This window comes from Solanum verrucosum, unplaced genomic scaffold (assembly GCF_900185275.1).
Source record: "Solanum verrucosum unplaced genomic scaffold, falcon-dt-bn FXZP01000261.1, whole genome shotgun sequence".
Lineage (NCBI taxonomy): Eukaryota > Viridiplantae > Streptophyta > Magnoliopsida > Solanales > Solanaceae > Solanum > Solanum verrucosum.
In genome coordinates, this window is record NW_026019969.1 from 6332401 (window position 1) to 6349645 (window position 17245).

A 17245-nucleotide genomic window follows, 5' to 3' on the forward strand; every position below is an offset into this window, starting at 1 on the left:
TTTTATCTTGTTACATATGGTGCTCTTGTCAGAAACCATATTGGTCTTGACTTTAAAGGCAAGTTCGATAACACGGAAACCGCTGGAATCTGTAAGCCATTTCAGTTGCCTGTGCTAGCATCAAGTGGGTTCTCTGTTGAAAGTGCAGGCACGAGTCCGATTACAGAAAAAGATCAGTTGCAGTGCTTGAATTTACACTTGAAGTGATGGAATAACCACATCATTTTACGCAGATTTAGGGATTGTTAATGGATAATTTTTTTCTGTTAATTACCAAAACACTACTATTAAATCAGCTTTTAATTAAGAATGAACGGTTAAATTTTGAGGAAGTTTTTGATAGATTTAAAATCGTTCATCTTTCCAGTTACCAGTTGGCTTTTTGACAACTATGTCATGAATATGAATATAGGCGTCAATCAAACATGAATCCACCCTTGTTCAAAGACTGTAAAAGAAAGCAATTATATTTTGCTGATACTAAACTTCTATACTTGATATACTGGTAAAATATAATGAACTTATTTGAAGCGTATTTTTAGGGGTATAATTATTACGGCAAAATTATAATTTTTGTTTCACTCAAAGAGAGGCATGTGACGTACTGACGTAGCTTAAGGGTATGAGCTTGTAACATTTTCATCATCAAGTAATCATTATATTGCAATTACAAAATGGTTGTGTTACCATTAAAACAAATGATTCATAAAACTGGTAATTTTACAAAATGGTTGTGTTACCATTAAAACAAATGATTCATAAAACTGGTAAGTTTACAGAATTTTGTAAACTATTGAATGGTAAGAAATAGCAACTCATTCACGATCAACAATTATCAAATTTCTTAGTGCTAGTAAATACAAGAAATAAACAAAAGGTGTCTAAATTAAACAACTGAAACATCTTACGTTTTTCTGAGGATACGTTATGTTGCTGATTTACAGAATTTTTTTTTCCTTTAGTTGTAATAATACCCCTGGCCTATCCACAGTTTCCAAAGCCTAAAAGGTATTGGAAAGGATGGCTTGTGTCAATAACAACAAAATATAAAGAGGAGTACTTGCCATTCTTCAGTCTTCACTATATACTGGATAAATCTCCATGTACACTTTCTACAGTATCACATCCCTCCAGCCTTGGGTGGCTGTTCAAATCAAAGAAAAGAACCGTAAGATATCTCGTAGAATTTTCACTGCAAAAACTTACCAAGACTGGGGAGGCCCAACACAACAATCATTGGCCTAAAACTAAAACTTAATAAGATAACATAGATATTTTTATTAAATCGTCCTACAAAGGAAAATGACAACAAATGTACGGGAATCAAACCACAGGATAGATATATATCCTAATTAATGAGAGATGCAAATGCAACCTGATTTAATCACCTATTTAATCTCCTCAAACTAAAATCTTAAAAAAAATGAAACATTTTACTTGTGACAATTAGAAAAATTATATCTTATATAGAAATAAACCACTTCCAAGCCTTTTAATATGAGGAATTATAATTTTCTTGTATAGTGACATTAGAATGCATTAAAGCTTTTAGTTAAATGACTTTTGAACTTTGTTTGATATTTTAGAACTTTTATTGAATTTTTTTTAAAGTTTTTAGTTAAATGACAATAGAACTTTGAGTGATATTTAGAACTTTGAATTCAACCACTCAAAGTTTATTATTTGGGGTCTTTCAACTGTTGGAGGCCTAAAGCAAATTCTTATTGGCCTTACCCTTGAGCCACCATGACCAATACAAACTCTTTCATGTCGAAATCACAAAGGTAAGTGGTAACTTGCAAAAATATATGCAAGATTATCATACCTTCTTAAGGGGCAACTTTGAACTGCTAGATAATACCGGTTTCAATATTTCAAAGGAGCAAACAAGTTGCTCATCAACGCTTAACAAGGCACCTGCATTATCAAATTCTCCACCATAATTGGGAGCAGAAAATAGAGTCACAAGTCTTCGCTTAGCAAAGAATTCATATCCATCCTCCACCACCTAAAACAAAATTTTATGATCAAAATACATAATGGGCAAACATAAAACTTAAGCAAATTGAAATATTAAGGGCTTAGAAGCAAAGCTGACAACTACTACAGAAGTAACATTATTGAAGTGCTTCAACAATGACTGTCGTTCTGAATTGCCCCAATATTTGGAAGAAAAAAAACAGAACTATACTAGAACTATTCATGTCATGAACTCGATAAATGCTTTGCTAGATGTTTAAGAGTTTCTCAAGCGATAAAGCTTGAAAATGAAAACACATTTTTTCATGATAAACATATGAAATTCTGTAGTATGGGCATTTTTAAGAAGTGGACACAAGAAATGCCTGAATAGCATCCACCTATTTGTAAAAGGCTTTTTTTCCGTATCTTAACAATGATAATGCAATTCTAGTTTTGACCGGCCAGAGTATAGTATACCTGATGACCCCGGCAGATGAGGTCTAACTCATTCTTAGCCAAAAATTCAGCAACTACGTCAGGTCCAAAAGTACAAGAAACACCTCGATCACTATCTGACCAACCCTTAATTCTAGGATCAGGATCAGCCCACAACAGATCACACAACAAGCCACCATCTGGAATCTCAGCTGGCCGCTCAATTTCGTTTATTAGGTCCAAACTTTTTAGCTCTGGCGAAATCCCACCATGCATGCAAAGGATCTTTTCATCTATAAGTGCAGCAACAGGCAAGCAATTAAAGCAATCTGTAAATATCTTCCATAGCCTAACATTGAATCTCCGTTTACATTCATCATAAAATCCGTAGACCCTGTTGATTTTTGCATCTTCATGGTTCCCCCTAAGGAGGAAGATCTTGTCGGGATACCTTATTTTATAAGCCAAGAGCAAACATATTGTTTCTAAGCTCTGCTTGCCTCGATCAACATAATCTCCAAGAAAAAGGTAGTTTGCTGAAGGAGGATAGCCTCCATATTCAAAAAGTCTTAATAAGTCTTGGAATTGGCCATGTATGTCACCTGCAAGAATGGAAAAGGAAAACAATAAACTCACTAGAACATTAACCAGCAGATGACGAGCAACATTTATGACATCCCATTAGAAACTAATTGTTCTATCACAAGCAAAAATTTTCAAGAATCTGATAAAGGGCTTCCACAAATTACTCCATTTGAGATGATCAAACATTTCACAGACACTAGAATTTTGGTAATGCAAGTCTATTAGCTAAGAGGTCAAATTTACCCAATTTTGTTACATCAGTTTTCCTACATAGTAAACCATAATTTGTCTATATAACCAAACTCTAGCATTGCATAGCTATCTATCTATGTATACTTATCCTGTAATAAACCAAAATTCACCTTCAATTGCTCATTGTATATGCAAAAGTTTAAATCAAATAATTACTATCTTATTTTTGTAAAAGGACATCAATCTTTTCAATCAAATATATAGCTTTCTCGGTCACAACAAAACTCCATTTTTAACTTTTTCTTAATCATCATAGAATAGATCTCGAAGCAAACAGGTGCAATGATACAACAACAAATATAGATGGTAAGACAAACAATCACTTCGAGCTAATAGAATTCATCAACGCATGAGATTGGAAACATACCACAGATCCTAACGGGGGCACGAATCCTGAGGAGATTAGGCTGAGAGAGGAAAATCTGTCTGGCATTAACACAAAGCTGTCGGATCTCAGCCTCAGATAGCTGAACTTGTTTCCCTCCCTTCTCTTCTAATAACCTCCCTATTATATCATCCAATACCCCTTTTTCCATCAATCCCTCCATATTTTCAACAATCTAAACAAGTTTTGTGACATGAACCAAATGTAATTGACTTACTCAACAACCCACAGATGAAACAAGAAAAAGGGGGTATTGCGTATAAGTAGGAAAAAGCAAAATGGATTATTATTATTATTATGATAAGGGAAGAAAAAGGTGAAGGAAGGCTTAAGAATGAAGGTAGAAAAAATGGGTAATTGGATGCGTGCTATGCTCGTCTATTCTCCTATTATCTCTCTTTATTTGTCCTCCATTCTTTTCTTCAATATATTATATATATATTTGGTTGGAATAAAAATGTGACAACTGCCCAAAGAAGATTCAAAAGAGTTGAAATCTTCAAATTAGCAACTCTTTTTTGTGTTGTCTATTGTCTTTCTTGTGTATAAGGCGCGGCGGGCACGATCATTTTGGACCAAAACATACCTACATACACGTGCTCACTTCGTGGCAATGGGAATGTTGTTGTATCATCTACCTCTTCTCTTTTATCATGTTTCCTCTTATTTTATTTATACTCTCTCTCCGTCCTAATAATTTGACTTGATAGTAGATAAATATTTTTAAATTTGTGGTCTAAAATAAATTGTGATTATAGATTATTTTTATGAAATTAAAATGAATATTTTAAAGTTAAATTGTTACCGAGTATAAAATATGTTATTACAAATATTTGTTATTTTACATATTCGAAGAGGAAAAGAATGGATAACAAACTAGACAGCAATTGTTCCCTAATTATTGAATTTAAATCCGTGATACTGTAAATGACCTATTATAAAATTGGGATTTTAACGCACTTTGATTAAGTGCAGTTCCAAAGCACAACACATTAATAAAGAACAATCTGATGTTAATTTTATAACGGCCAAAATCAACTTAATTCTGTTGGATAGAAACAAAGGGAAAAGAACACTTGTACCAAAAGGGAAACTATTTACAAACGGCTATTATTTACTTTCATACCATCTATTTTTAATTACTAATGCGCGTTTGATACTATCATAGTATATATATATATATATACTGTGATGGTATCAAAGAGAATATGCAGTGCTTCAGTGAAAACACTACTTAGTTACTCCTTAATACCACTTGAATATATAATCAGGTAAATAGTTTAGGTTATGGGTCCAATCAGGATAAATACATTGGGTTGGATGCAACTAACTGGAGAACTTTATCAAATTGAATAGAGACCAAACCAATTGGACCATTTCCCTGTCTTTGGACAAGTGGGCTAGTCCATAGCAGCGTCATTGGGCTTTTTACAACTCCAAAGGAAGGAAGGAATTGCTCCCATTATCCATACATGAGCGGTGAACCAAAAAAAAAAATCCATACATGAGCAATTTGATAAACATATTAGTTGAACACTTGAACTTAATAATGAATGCGGAACAATGCTTTGATCATAAATACTAAGGTTTAGAAGACTTTCAGCTCATCACGGAAGAATGATGAACTCTTCTTGATATGCAGACTAGTTATCATCATTATTCATCAATAAAAAGGAGGATTGTTTTATATAACACGTAAGATTGAGGAAGACATTTGATTAATCTCTTCTGGGGAAATGCCTCCAGAAAGTTATGGATGCCTTCTCTCAAATTTTCAATAATCTCGTAGAGATAATGTGCAACACCTTTAATTAATTATAGTTGTAGGGGTACGTCGACAGTCCAAATGTAGATATATAAACTTTTTTTTGCAAGACTTTGATCAAGACTATTACAAAGACAATGTGACAAGCTAAGTTTGCATATTGTAATTGGCCCAGACATGTCAATTTGGGCAGTTGACGACTTTGTACATGTCAATTTAGACCAAATGAAATAATACATGCTACCTTATATTATAAATAATACAAAGTACAAACCTTTATGAGGTAGCCGTGACACTAAAACTCGCAGCATATTTTACATACAAATACTCATGTTTTCAAATTCTTGAAAAACATTAACAGCTAGCATCAATAGGGTTGTTCGTCATCACATTGTTTCAACATATAATTATACCGTAATGTTAAATTTTCATATCATTTTTCACTTTGCAAAAAAATATTTTTTTTCAATTTTTTTCAAGTTTGATGAATTAGGGTTGTGGTAAATGACATATATAGCCAGCTGCACTGCTCCCAGAAACCATCGCATAAAATTTGGTACCTTTACGAAATCACATTATATGTTGTTAATTACTAGTAATTAAACATAATTAGGTTATCCATGTATATTAGCCAAATATTCGTGTTTAAGGCGTTGTTGATTGATTGAACTATTTTGTGATACCAAATTGTGTCTAGTAATTAATATAGTTGAATCCTGAAAAATATATTGTGTATATATACGTATGAAAATAAGATTAAGTACTTGTAATTATTTACAAAAATACTATAAGACCATATTATAATAAATCCAACTTGTAGCCAGTAGGTAGCTGAAAAGAGAAGTCTTCTTTTTTCAATTACAAGTGGCCTAGACTGTGTTTGGTACAAAGGTTTTGAAATATGTTTTCTAAAAAAATATGAGTTTTTTTTTTTGTTTGTTTGGTAAGTTAGTAAAAATTATTTATTTTTAATTTATACAAATATTATAAAAGATTAGGGTAGGAAGGTAGGGGTGTGAGATGATGGAGATGAGATGTGTTGGAGGATGGGGACGATACAATTAATTTGATCATGATATCTTTTATCTTCTACTACTTATATAAAGATAAGATGAGGATGTTAAAATAAAACTTACTCCAAGAAACCAGTTAGCATTTTGATCCATAGATATTAGTAACTCAGATAAAGCTGAAGTCAAAATCTAATCAATACTAATGCTAACACAAAATAATAATTCAACCCTAAGAATGACAATAACATTGAATATTTGTTCTTTAGTTTTACATTAGTTTAGACATTTAAAATACATAATCTAATTTTAATAATATTTAATCATGTATTAGTAAAATACTTAGAATATTAACTTTACAGAAATAATAAACAACAAAGTTTAAAGCATGTTTTCAAAAAAAGAAATATTAAAATAAGTAAAGAAAACATAATTTAATTTGTAAAAAACAAGAAACAATAGTATATCGGTATAAAAAACAATAGTGTCAGTGATTCACTCAACGAGAACATAACGGTGTGAGGGGACCTCTTTTCAACCTTTTTAGCAATGAATAGAACTGTAATATGTTAAAAGATAAAAAAAGTATAAGAAATATTTAAAAATTATATCAAAGTATATAATCTTATGTATAAAATAAACTTTATACTTAGGTTGACTTTTTTTTAATTAAAACCAAACCAACCTAAGTATAGTTAGAATTTTTTTCTCAATACTAAATCAAACCAAATTATTAGTCAAGTTCTTTTTTCATTTCACTCAATTAATAATTTGAGTTGATTTTCGATTAGATTTTGTATAGAATATGTTATCTTTAAAGTGGAGTACTGTAGATAAGAAAAATGTTATATCAAAAGATACTAATCTTAATGATGAGGTGCCTCGTGGCCGTGACACTAAAACTCACATTATACTCATATGAATTTAATGACATACAAATAAATAGTCATTTTCCAAAATTTTGAAAACATTAATTAACTAATGCATAACCAAAACTTATAATATAATTTTCATTTCATGTTACAGCTAGCAATAGAGTTGTTCAACAACCAACATCTCTTTGCTTCAGCATAAAATAATTAACCTTATGTTTTTACTGTTGAGTTTTAGCTGGAAGAATGTGGTAGCAGGCACTCCGTTTGGTCCTCTAATTGTTTTGATGAACTAGGGTTCCGGTAAATGACGTAAATAATCAGCTGCACTGCTCCCAGAAAGCATCCCGTCCCATTTGATACCTATTGTGATTTGTGACAATATTGCATCATATATATAGTTAAGCAGTCATTAAACTTAATTAGGACTAAAATCATCAAATTTGACTACTGTACAGGGGTGGTCAGTCGAATATCATTTGCCAAAAAATTAGATGGTGTATATAGATAAAATATTCTTTATTATGTCGATATATTAATAAATGAACACCCTTAAACATAACAAAGGCTTGTGGTCCAACGGTAAGCGCTCTCATTTAAGAGCCTAATGCCACGTCCCGCCACTTCACAATCAAATTTTGCAGTCGGATAGGGGCGGAAGAGTCTAGAGTTATGGAGAGGTTTATAGAGAACTCTAGAAGCCCTTAGAGTTTTCAAGAAGGCTTAGAAATCCCTAGGTCCTTCCTTAGAATTCTCTAGAATGCCTTAGATATTTTCTTGGAAAACCTTAGAAATTCCTAGAAAGTGTAGAGATTTCTAGAGAGGGATCAAAGTGTAAATAGTCTATGGACTTGTAAAGTAATTTTAAATTGCACTTTAGTCCCTAGGTGTTAGTATAAATAAAGGTGCCCCTCATTTGCTAGGCACGAAGAAAGAAAGAAAGCAATCCAACAAAGTGTAAAGCATTCTCCAAGCAATATAAAGCATTCTTCCAAAATTCTCTAAGTCTTTCCTTTCATTCTCTTAGCGATCTTAGTCGTAAAGGCTTACTTGAGCTTACAAGATCGTGAAAGATTCGTGAGTAAATTGTCAAGTGCCGCACGGAACATTAGTGAGAACTCTAAGTCCGTGACACTAAGGTCCTTGATTTGATTCTTGCTTGCTACATTTTAACAATTTTATTTTTTTTATAAAAAGGAAATAAACAAAAATAGTTGTCCCATATCTTTTTATTTCTAGCCTTAAATTTTACTCTCTCTGTCCACTCTTAATTATAATAGTTTCTTTATTTAGAATCAAACGATAAAAATTTTGACCAACACTTTACTATATTTTTTCATGATATTCCTAACGTGACAAAACATAATAATTGAGAATCTCGAGTAACTTGGGCAAAGTTACTAAAATAGAGATAATTCATCATGTTATAATAAAAATGGTCCTATATATAGAAAGTCCATTTGTTCCTAACCTGAAAACTCTAATGAAAAATTAAAAAATATGATTCACTTATAATACTTACCTAGTTGGGTTAATAATAGGTTGTAACTATGTTGTTAGGCTGGAAAGTACTAATAATCTATGACTATTTAACTTATAGAAAATTAAGAAGATTAGCATTTTATCGATGTCAAGTAATGACATGTATAGTACTTGCATTGATCCCAGCTCATAAATGCTTACATTAATTACTTGTCGTGCAGAAACGTGATGTAGATTGCAAACTATAAATATCATCAGATTTTTTGTCTACTAATAAATGACTAGTATTGAATATTTGATGATAGAAAACTTACTCCAACAAACCAGTCACCCACAAGCAAGGCGTACAAAGTCCAAACGCCGCCATTTAAGAAAAGGAAAAACGATAGAAAAAATGGCATATACTCTACACTCTTCGTTGTCACCACTGTTTTCTGTTTAAAAATAATAATAATAATTAATATAAATGAAATTAGTAAACCAGCTTTCTGTAATTAATTATTTTTCATAACACATTTAAATTCGTACATACTTTACGTAAAACATTTTTGAGAGATTAAAGAGGCAAATTACCACAACACCAAAAGGGGAGCTATACATGATGATGGTTAAACCTGCGGTAAGGAAACCAATTACGTTAATTCTCATTTGACCATGTAAAAGCAACTGCCCCAATAATAGAATTGTTGCTAAAATCCCCACATTCAGAACCCCAGCTAAGCTGGCTGTCTTAGTCTGTAATTAAAAAAAAAAGAAGAGACAATCAGTTTATATATAAATGTATAGTTATTACAAAGGGAGGTTATTAAAAAAGTACGATTTAAACCTAAAAAAATATTTAAAGAATTATATAAGGGTGTGTCTCTAATCCAAACATAAAACTTCGTTTAATTTTTTCTCGATCCATCACTGAGAGGAAACATTTTTAGAGCACTATCAAGATTAGAAGATCTTGACTTTTTAAAATCAATTCTTGTAATATAATAATTATATGTAGTATTTTTTATTATTTTTCTAAGTTTATTATCTCTATCGAACGATTCACTTGTTATCTTTTGTCTAGCTGTATAATATAAAATTTTCCAAAAATTTGTGCATGTATATATTATTTTTCTTTATGAAAATTTTGAATGTTATTTCTGGAGCAGAATGTAAAATTCCAGTTTGTATGGACACAAAATAACAGGACCAACAGCCTATTGGCTTAACTATAGTTATTGCCTATTGGAAAGAACTTCTAAATATTTTTCTGCTGCCACAAAATATTTTCTTCAATAATGTTTATTTACTTTTTAATTGGACCATATACTAATTACTATAATTAATATTACTAACAACTATATGTGTGACTGTCGAATCTAACAGAGTTCGTAATTCCACCTTCATGAAAGCCTCAAATTGTTTTTTTTTTAGAAAAAAAGTTCCAAATTACTATTCAACTAACAAAAGCAGAGTAAATATTATATTGATAAATTTTTTCCCAAACAGTTCTTCCAAATTCTTGCATTTCTTTTGTACAAAAAAAAAAGTATAGCAATTTTTTCAAAAATAAACTCAATAATAATCATTCTCTAATCAAAATGCATCTTTAGAAAAAAAATAAAAATAAGATCACTAGAACATATAGATCTGTCAAGATGGCTATATTTCACATAAATTGCACCGGTTGAAATTCTTATGTCTTGAAAAATTATTTAACATGTACGAATTATCAATTTAGAATGAAAAAGACTAAAATTTTGAACATATAAACTTTAAATCTTGGATGTGCGAACAATTTAGTTTGCAAATGTACTATGATATTAATTAGATTACTCACTCTCATTTTTGGATGAGCAAATTTGAGGAACAAAGCAATGTAGATAGTCTCAACAATGACTCCAAAGCCATTGACAGTAGAGACAAGGTAGCTGCCTGGCTTAATAATTCCATAGTAAGTCCACAAAGATGAATTAAGCAATGTACAAATGTACGGAAGGCTATCAAAATCCTCTGTTGATCCATTCTTTACTATTCTATTGAATGTCCCTCTGCACATTTTTCACAAATTAAAAGTTTATTACAAAAGGGATCAGAGCCATAAATATAAAGAATTGACAATTTTAACTAAATTATACTCATAAATTGATATTATTTTTTTTGGTATTGTAAATTACTTACACTGGGGAAAGAAACACGAGACCTGAAAAGATGTTACCTACCAAAAATTTAAAGAAGAAGCACAATTCAGCCAAAAAAAAAATTAAAAATTAAGAACATTTGTATTAAGAGAAAATTGACTAAAGATGTTAATCCCAAAATGGTTCTTTCTTGGCAAAAAAGTGTTGTGAATGATTTAAGATGAAATAGTAATACCTAAGAATCCAATGATGAAAGAAAGATTTTCCATCTTGACTCTTTAGGAAGAAGAGCACAATTGTGTGTGTCTGGGTGTGAGGATGGTATATATACCATCTACGAATGTAGTGTAGTAGACGAGTAGTTGTTTCTTACGAAAGCAAATGAGTTGATTAAATATATATGATTTATAATGTATAAAGTACTATCTTGAACTATATGGTTTTATTTGGGCCATGATATATGTACGTACGGTCCTTAATAATTTCTGGAAATGACTCTCACTATAACAAAAATGAGCATTAGTGGCAATAAATTCTTAATTGTCGGTAAATATATACTTTTAGCGGTAATTAACAGTCGTTCCTAAAGTCTTTAGCGATATTGTATCTAATGGCACTTAACTAATGCCGATAAAGACTTTAGCACTCTTTATTAATATGTTTATTTATTGCCGCTAAAAGTTATTTTTGTTTAGTATCTTTTGGTTGCAATGTTGAATTGTATATGTTTTAAGCTGTTGTTGTACTGTGTCTGTCGTTACTTTTTTAATAAATAAAAAAAATTAGCTCCAAAAAATATGTACATTAACAAAGAACGTTGAAATTTTATCGATATTTATTAATTGTCATTGATTTTAATGTTATTGTAGGCTCTAATGAAATTTATTAAGAATAGTGCTATAATGTAATTGACATTAATAATGGACTTTAAAAATATATATTTAGTAACAATTAAATTATAATTATTAATTAATCATCATTAAAAGATCATTTTTGGTTTAATGGTAACTCTTTATTAAAATGTTGTCAACTCTAACAACTGAAATGTGGTATTCACAATTTCTTCTCTTCTATTTTCTTTATATTTATAAATTTTTCAGATCTTTTGATCCTTTCCCATTTCTCTTTCTGACAATTCCACCTATTCTTCCTGGTCCACAATACTAGAGAAAATGATCAAAATGGTCTTTGATGTATTGAGATTACTTTATTTTGGTCCTTAATATATTTTAGGTGATTGAAATAGTCCTTCATGTATAACAAAATGTGTTCAATTTAGTTTTTTACCCTAAACTTAACAATTTATCCCCAAAAACTGTTAAATATAACTGTGGGGCCCACATAACTTACAAAATCCACCATTTTTACCATCTTTATTAGCTCAAAGAAAAAGTTTCATGACCATTTTCTCTAACATCTAACCACACAATTCACAAAATAATTATTGTAAAAAGGTTGAATGAAATGGATCATCAAGAATTTCATATGTCGGTAGAATGTAACCAAGATAGAAAATTAAGTTAATTGTATAATCTAGGAATTGAATGGTATAATATCTGCATTTACGTTGTTCTTGGTACTTTCTAAATACATGATTGCTTTTGTTAATCTATTGATATTTCTTTCCTTTGGTTATAATCCTCTTTTGTTTATTGTTTATTTTTTTTTAAAATTGTCTCGAGTGATTAATTCTCCAAAAAGGTCAACATGTGGGATAGTGGAGATTTTTTTGGGTAATCAAGAACAAGTTTTACTTTGTGTATTGGGATTCTTGAATTTCATGTTATTGGGGCTATTGCTGTGAATTTTTGGTATCGTCCTTGTTTGGTTGTTGATAAGTGGGTTCTACTAGATTTATTTTTTGATATTTTTGACTGAAGTAGCTATGTAACTTGTGTATTCATTCATGATGTGGCTTTGCGATTGATGAACATGACAAGATTCAGTGTATGAGTTTGGGTTCTTCTTTGTGTGAAGTTATGCTATGTTGTGCTAGTTCTGTCTTGTGATTGTAAATGCTAATATGGGTGGTATTGCATTTGTTCTTGATAAAATAGTGTTAGATTTTGAATTAATAAATTAAGAAGAGAAAAATAGTGGAATTGTAAATTATGTGGAGTTCACCGTTATATTTAACATTTTTTGGGACAAATTTGTTAAGTTTAGGGTAAATGATCAAATTGAATATATTTTGTCATACATGAAGGACTATTTCAATCACCTAGAATATATTAAGGACCAAAATAAAGCAACCTCTATACAGGAAGGACCATTTTGATCATTTCCTCATAATACTACTACTACTTCTTCTTTTTAATTTGATTGACTTTAATATTATATGAACAGTTAATTAAAATTATATTTATCATAATTTATATTATTTTATAAAGATATCCAAATTCACATTGAATTAATTAATTTAATCCTTAATTATACTCATATTTAAGCAAATGAAAATTCATATCTGCCACATCTTTAAGAAAAAGGACAGTAAAAAGCAATTACTTTATGGGCGACCATTATAGTTGTCCTGGAAATAAAATTTTAAATTATTGGATCGCCAAAATATATAAATATCTCTTTTTGCATGAACAATATTTGATTGAGAAAATATTTGTGGTTAAAATGCAAAAATGTAAGTTCATCGTTTAATTTTATTGGATCTTTTATAAGCGGTGTCACCATTTAAAGTAAATAAAAATGTAAAAGTAAAAAAATAAAATTGAGCGAGCGAATTTACCAAAAACTCTCACACAAAACTAGAGATTTTGGGTTCAAACTTCAAAGAAGATGAACAAGTGTATTTCCATAGACCAAATGAAATAGTACATGTTACATTCAAAGAAGATAAGAATATGGTATCCCCCAAAATACCGACCTCTACCAAGTAATTGTGACCTAATTTGTTTGGACTTTTCAAAAACACTATTTTTAGAGGATTCAACACGCATTCATAGATTTTTTTAGAAGAATTTGAACAACATAGACCGTCACACTAATACTCGCAGCAGATTAAAATGAAATAACAAACAAATAGTACTTATTGTGTTGGGTGTATATATTTACTGTAGTGTTGGGGTGGAAGAAGGTGGCAGCAAGCGTTCCGTTTGGTCTCCTTGTTCTAAATCTTCCACAGATGAATTAGGGCTGCGGTAAATTACATATATAACCAGCTGCACTGCTCCAAGAAACCATCCAATTCCATTTGGTACCTTTTGTCAAATCACATTATATTATATACACTTAATAATTACTTGTAATTCAACTTCACTAGGCTATTGATATATACTTCTATTGAAAAATCTGCTAAATATTTGTGTTTAAGGCGATTGATTAATTGATTTAACGTTTCTTCATGATAAAAGAACTAGTAACAACTCCCTCTGTTCCAATTATGTGGCATAATCTTCTATATTTAGTTCTAATTTAATTTATAAATGTCAACTTTATTTTTAATGAGACGATTTATAGTCACACAAACATTTATCACTTGTTTTAGATCACAATTTTTTTTTTAAAAAATCTTTCTTTCTTTCTTAACAAAATCACATATATTAAGACGGGAAAAAAATAATATCATTGGATCTGAAAATTAAAGATTGTGTAAAGAAATTTATCGTGCATATGTGTGTAAATTAAATAAGACTAAAAAGATTTGTGTAAAGAAATTTATCGTGCATATGTGTGTAAATTAAATAAGACTTAATTAGTACTTGTAATTTATAAATACTAGACAATAATATTATAATAAATCCAACTTGTAGGTAGCTAAAAAGAGAAGTCTTCGTTTCTTAATTAGAAGTGGGCGTCATTAATATATTGTTACAGGTAATTAAATTATAAATTGATTACATAAACTTGTCTCAAGCCACTTGTCGCTTTATGCGTGATCCTTCTGAATTTAAAATTTTCTTCGTGTTCCTTATTCAAAATATACTTGGATTGGCTTATTTCAGATTCCTTTTATGTCAAAATCAGTTTTAAAGTGTTTGGAGAATATGTCATCAAAAAATTGTACGAAAAAATAAAAATATATTTTGATGAGGAATAGAACTTACCCCAAGAAACCAATCACTCACAAGCAGGGCGTACAATGTCCAAACGCCACCATTTAAGAAAAAGAAAAATGAGAGAAGAAATGGCATAAACTCAACACTCTTACTTCTCACCACTGTTTTCTGCAATAATAAAAAATAAAAAAATTGAAAGAGTTACTTATTTTTTTAAAAAGGTAGCCCACATGAAACTGAATTGTTTTATAAATTCAGTATTCCACATTTAGATAGTCTGACTAATTCAAATTTGCATAATGTAGAACTTACAAAAGATTTAGCACACCATTTATTATTTAGAATTTCACCATTTTCAAAAAGCTCAAAGTTCAATCCATATCATCACCATACTACTTGGTGGTATTTAAATAACTAATTAACCAATAATGAATGTACCATCACAAAAATTGCTAGAGATTATCTCATGAAAATATATATGTGCAAGAATCAAGTACAAACATTTCAGCACGTAACATATATAGACCATAACATTTAAATTTTGGATTCATTATTTTATGTATATATTTCGTTTAGACCATAATTCAGGCATATGATATTTGACAAAATTAGGAGAATTATTTTGTGGAAATTAAAGCGGGGAAATTACCATAACACCAAGAGGGGAGCTATACATGATGATGTTTAAACATGTGGACAGGAAACCAATAACGTTAATTCTCATCTCTCCATGTAAAATGAACTGCGCCAATAATAGAATCGTTGCTAAAATCCCCACATTCAGAATCCCAGCTAGGATGCCTGTATTTTTCTGTAAAAAGAGGACAGAAAAAAATTAGTTTTTCATTCATTATAAATATGAGTTTTCGATTTTTTAGTGAATTTTTTCACCACAAAAAATAATTTAAAAAGTAGTTGAAAATATTTCCCCTCGTGCTTAATTTTTCTCGATAATAAAAAAGTATGATGGGTCATTCTTGTCCAGTTGTGTGGACAAAAAAGAACACGACAAAAAGATGTACACATTGACAGCCCCTCAGGTGCATCATTACCGCACAATTTGAAAACAACTTCTCTATAGTCCTTTTCTTATTTCAATTTGTTTAGTCAATTTTGATATGATATGGAGTTTTAAAAATAATTAAATATACTAAAATGTTCATTAATCTTATAATTTTAAACGTATTATACTGAAAGTTAAAATTAAAAAAATTGTTAAACACAAAGAGAAAGTCTTTATTCATATTTAAACCGATTAAAAAAATAATATATGTATTCTCTTGGTTTCGACTATGGAGCATATGATTATACCAGCAACCGCATATGTATGTTTAGTGTCGGTTTTAACTTTTAATAGAGGAGGTACATAATTCAACTTTCATGAAATCCTCAAAAATAGTTTCAACTCATTAAACCTTAACCTAGCTAAAAAAATAAGCTCTTCCAAAATAAAATCCAAATAGTCACATTTGTTTTTGTACAAAAAAAAAAACATGTCAATTATTCCAAAATAAACTCAAAAGTAATCATTTATATATACAAAATTTAGAATGCAGAAAGGCTAAAAATTTCGAACCTATAGAGATCGACTTCAAATTCTGACTCCACACCCATGATGCAATAATTCAGTTTCTTAAGTGCACTATACTATGTGATTAATTAAATTATTACTCACTCTCATTTTTTTATCAGCAAATTTGAGGAACAAAGCAATGTAGATCGTCTCAACGATGACTCCAAAGCCATTGACAGTAGAGACAAGGTAGCTGCCTGGCTTAATAATTCCATAGTAAGTCCACAAAGATGAATTAAGCAATGTACAAATGTATGGAAGGCTATCAAAATCCTCTGTTGATTTATTCTGTACTATTCTTCTGAATGTCCCTCTGCAAATTAAAAATAAAAATTTAACAATTTTAACTTATAACTAAGAATTCATTTAGTGTGAGGGATAAAAATGAATCGTCTTGAGATAAAAAAAATAATTCAGGGATAAAATTTTGGAGTCTTGTTTGGTTGTCAAGTTAGAGATAACTTATCACACCATTTTATACCGTTGTAATGGGATAAGTTATCCCAATATAGCTAATCCAAGATAATTAATCCTGAAATAACTTGTTCCCAACCAAACAACCCTAATTAATTACTTACACCGGGGCAAGAAACATGAGAACTGAAATGATGTTGCCTGAAATTGGAGAAAAATAACACATTTCAGCATTAAAAAGTATATATCAAATCAGTGATAATTATATACTTGAGATGAAATATTATATATAACCTATGATTCCAACGATGAAAGGAAGAGTTTCCATCTTGACACTTTGAGGATGAGGAGAAGCAGGAGAAATATGTGTGTGCAAGAGA

General features: G+C 30.2%; 4 protein-coding genes across 4 annotated transcripts in view; all 4 read right to left on the reverse strand.

Moving 5' to 3' along the window:
- The window catches only part of LOC125815184 (serine/arginine-rich splicing factor SR30), a 64562-nt gene extending 56359 nt beyond the window's left edge, over positions 1-8203 (reverse strand). Inside the window, exon 1 of the mRNA XM_049494598.1 lies at positions 8198-8203. The gene's annotated coding sequence lies outside the window, so the exon portion shown is untranslated. The remainder of the gene's footprint in view (positions 1-8197) is intronic.
- On the reverse strand, positions 652-3929 carry LOC125815179 (serine/threonine-protein phosphatase PP1). The gene is made up of 4 exons (XM_049494593.1): positions 3602-3929; positions 2440-2999; positions 1826-2008; positions 652-1144 (listed from the first exon to the last, which is right to left on the reverse strand). Exons 1-4 carry the CDS (start codon positions 3780-3782, stop codon positions 1121-1123), a joined length of 948 nt encoding a protein of 315 aa, XP_049350550.1. The 5' UTR covers positions 3783-3929; the 3' UTR covers positions 652-1120.
- LOC125816759 (bidirectional sugar transporter SWEET17-like) lies at positions 7501-10982 on the reverse strand (the record flags this gene model as incomplete). Its single annotated transcript, XM_049496380.1, has 5 exons — positions 7501-7629; positions 9063-9182; positions 9322-9483; positions 10568-10778; positions 10909-10982. Coding segments are annotated over 5 exons (696 nt in total), but the record flags the coding sequence as incomplete, so codon positions are not given.
- A 2801-nt stretch (positions 10983-13783) lies between these two features.
- On the reverse strand, positions 13784-17245 carry LOC125815188 (bidirectional sugar transporter SWEET16-like). The gene is made up of 6 exons (XM_049494603.1): positions 17160-17245; positions 17030-17066; positions 16554-16764; positions 15528-15689; positions 14927-15046; positions 13784-14080 (listed from the first exon to the last, which is right to left on the reverse strand). Exons 1-6 carry the CDS (start codon positions 17191-17193, stop codon positions 13931-13933), a joined length of 714 nt encoding a protein of 237 aa, XP_049350560.1. The 5' UTR covers positions 17194-17245; the 3' UTR covers positions 13784-13930.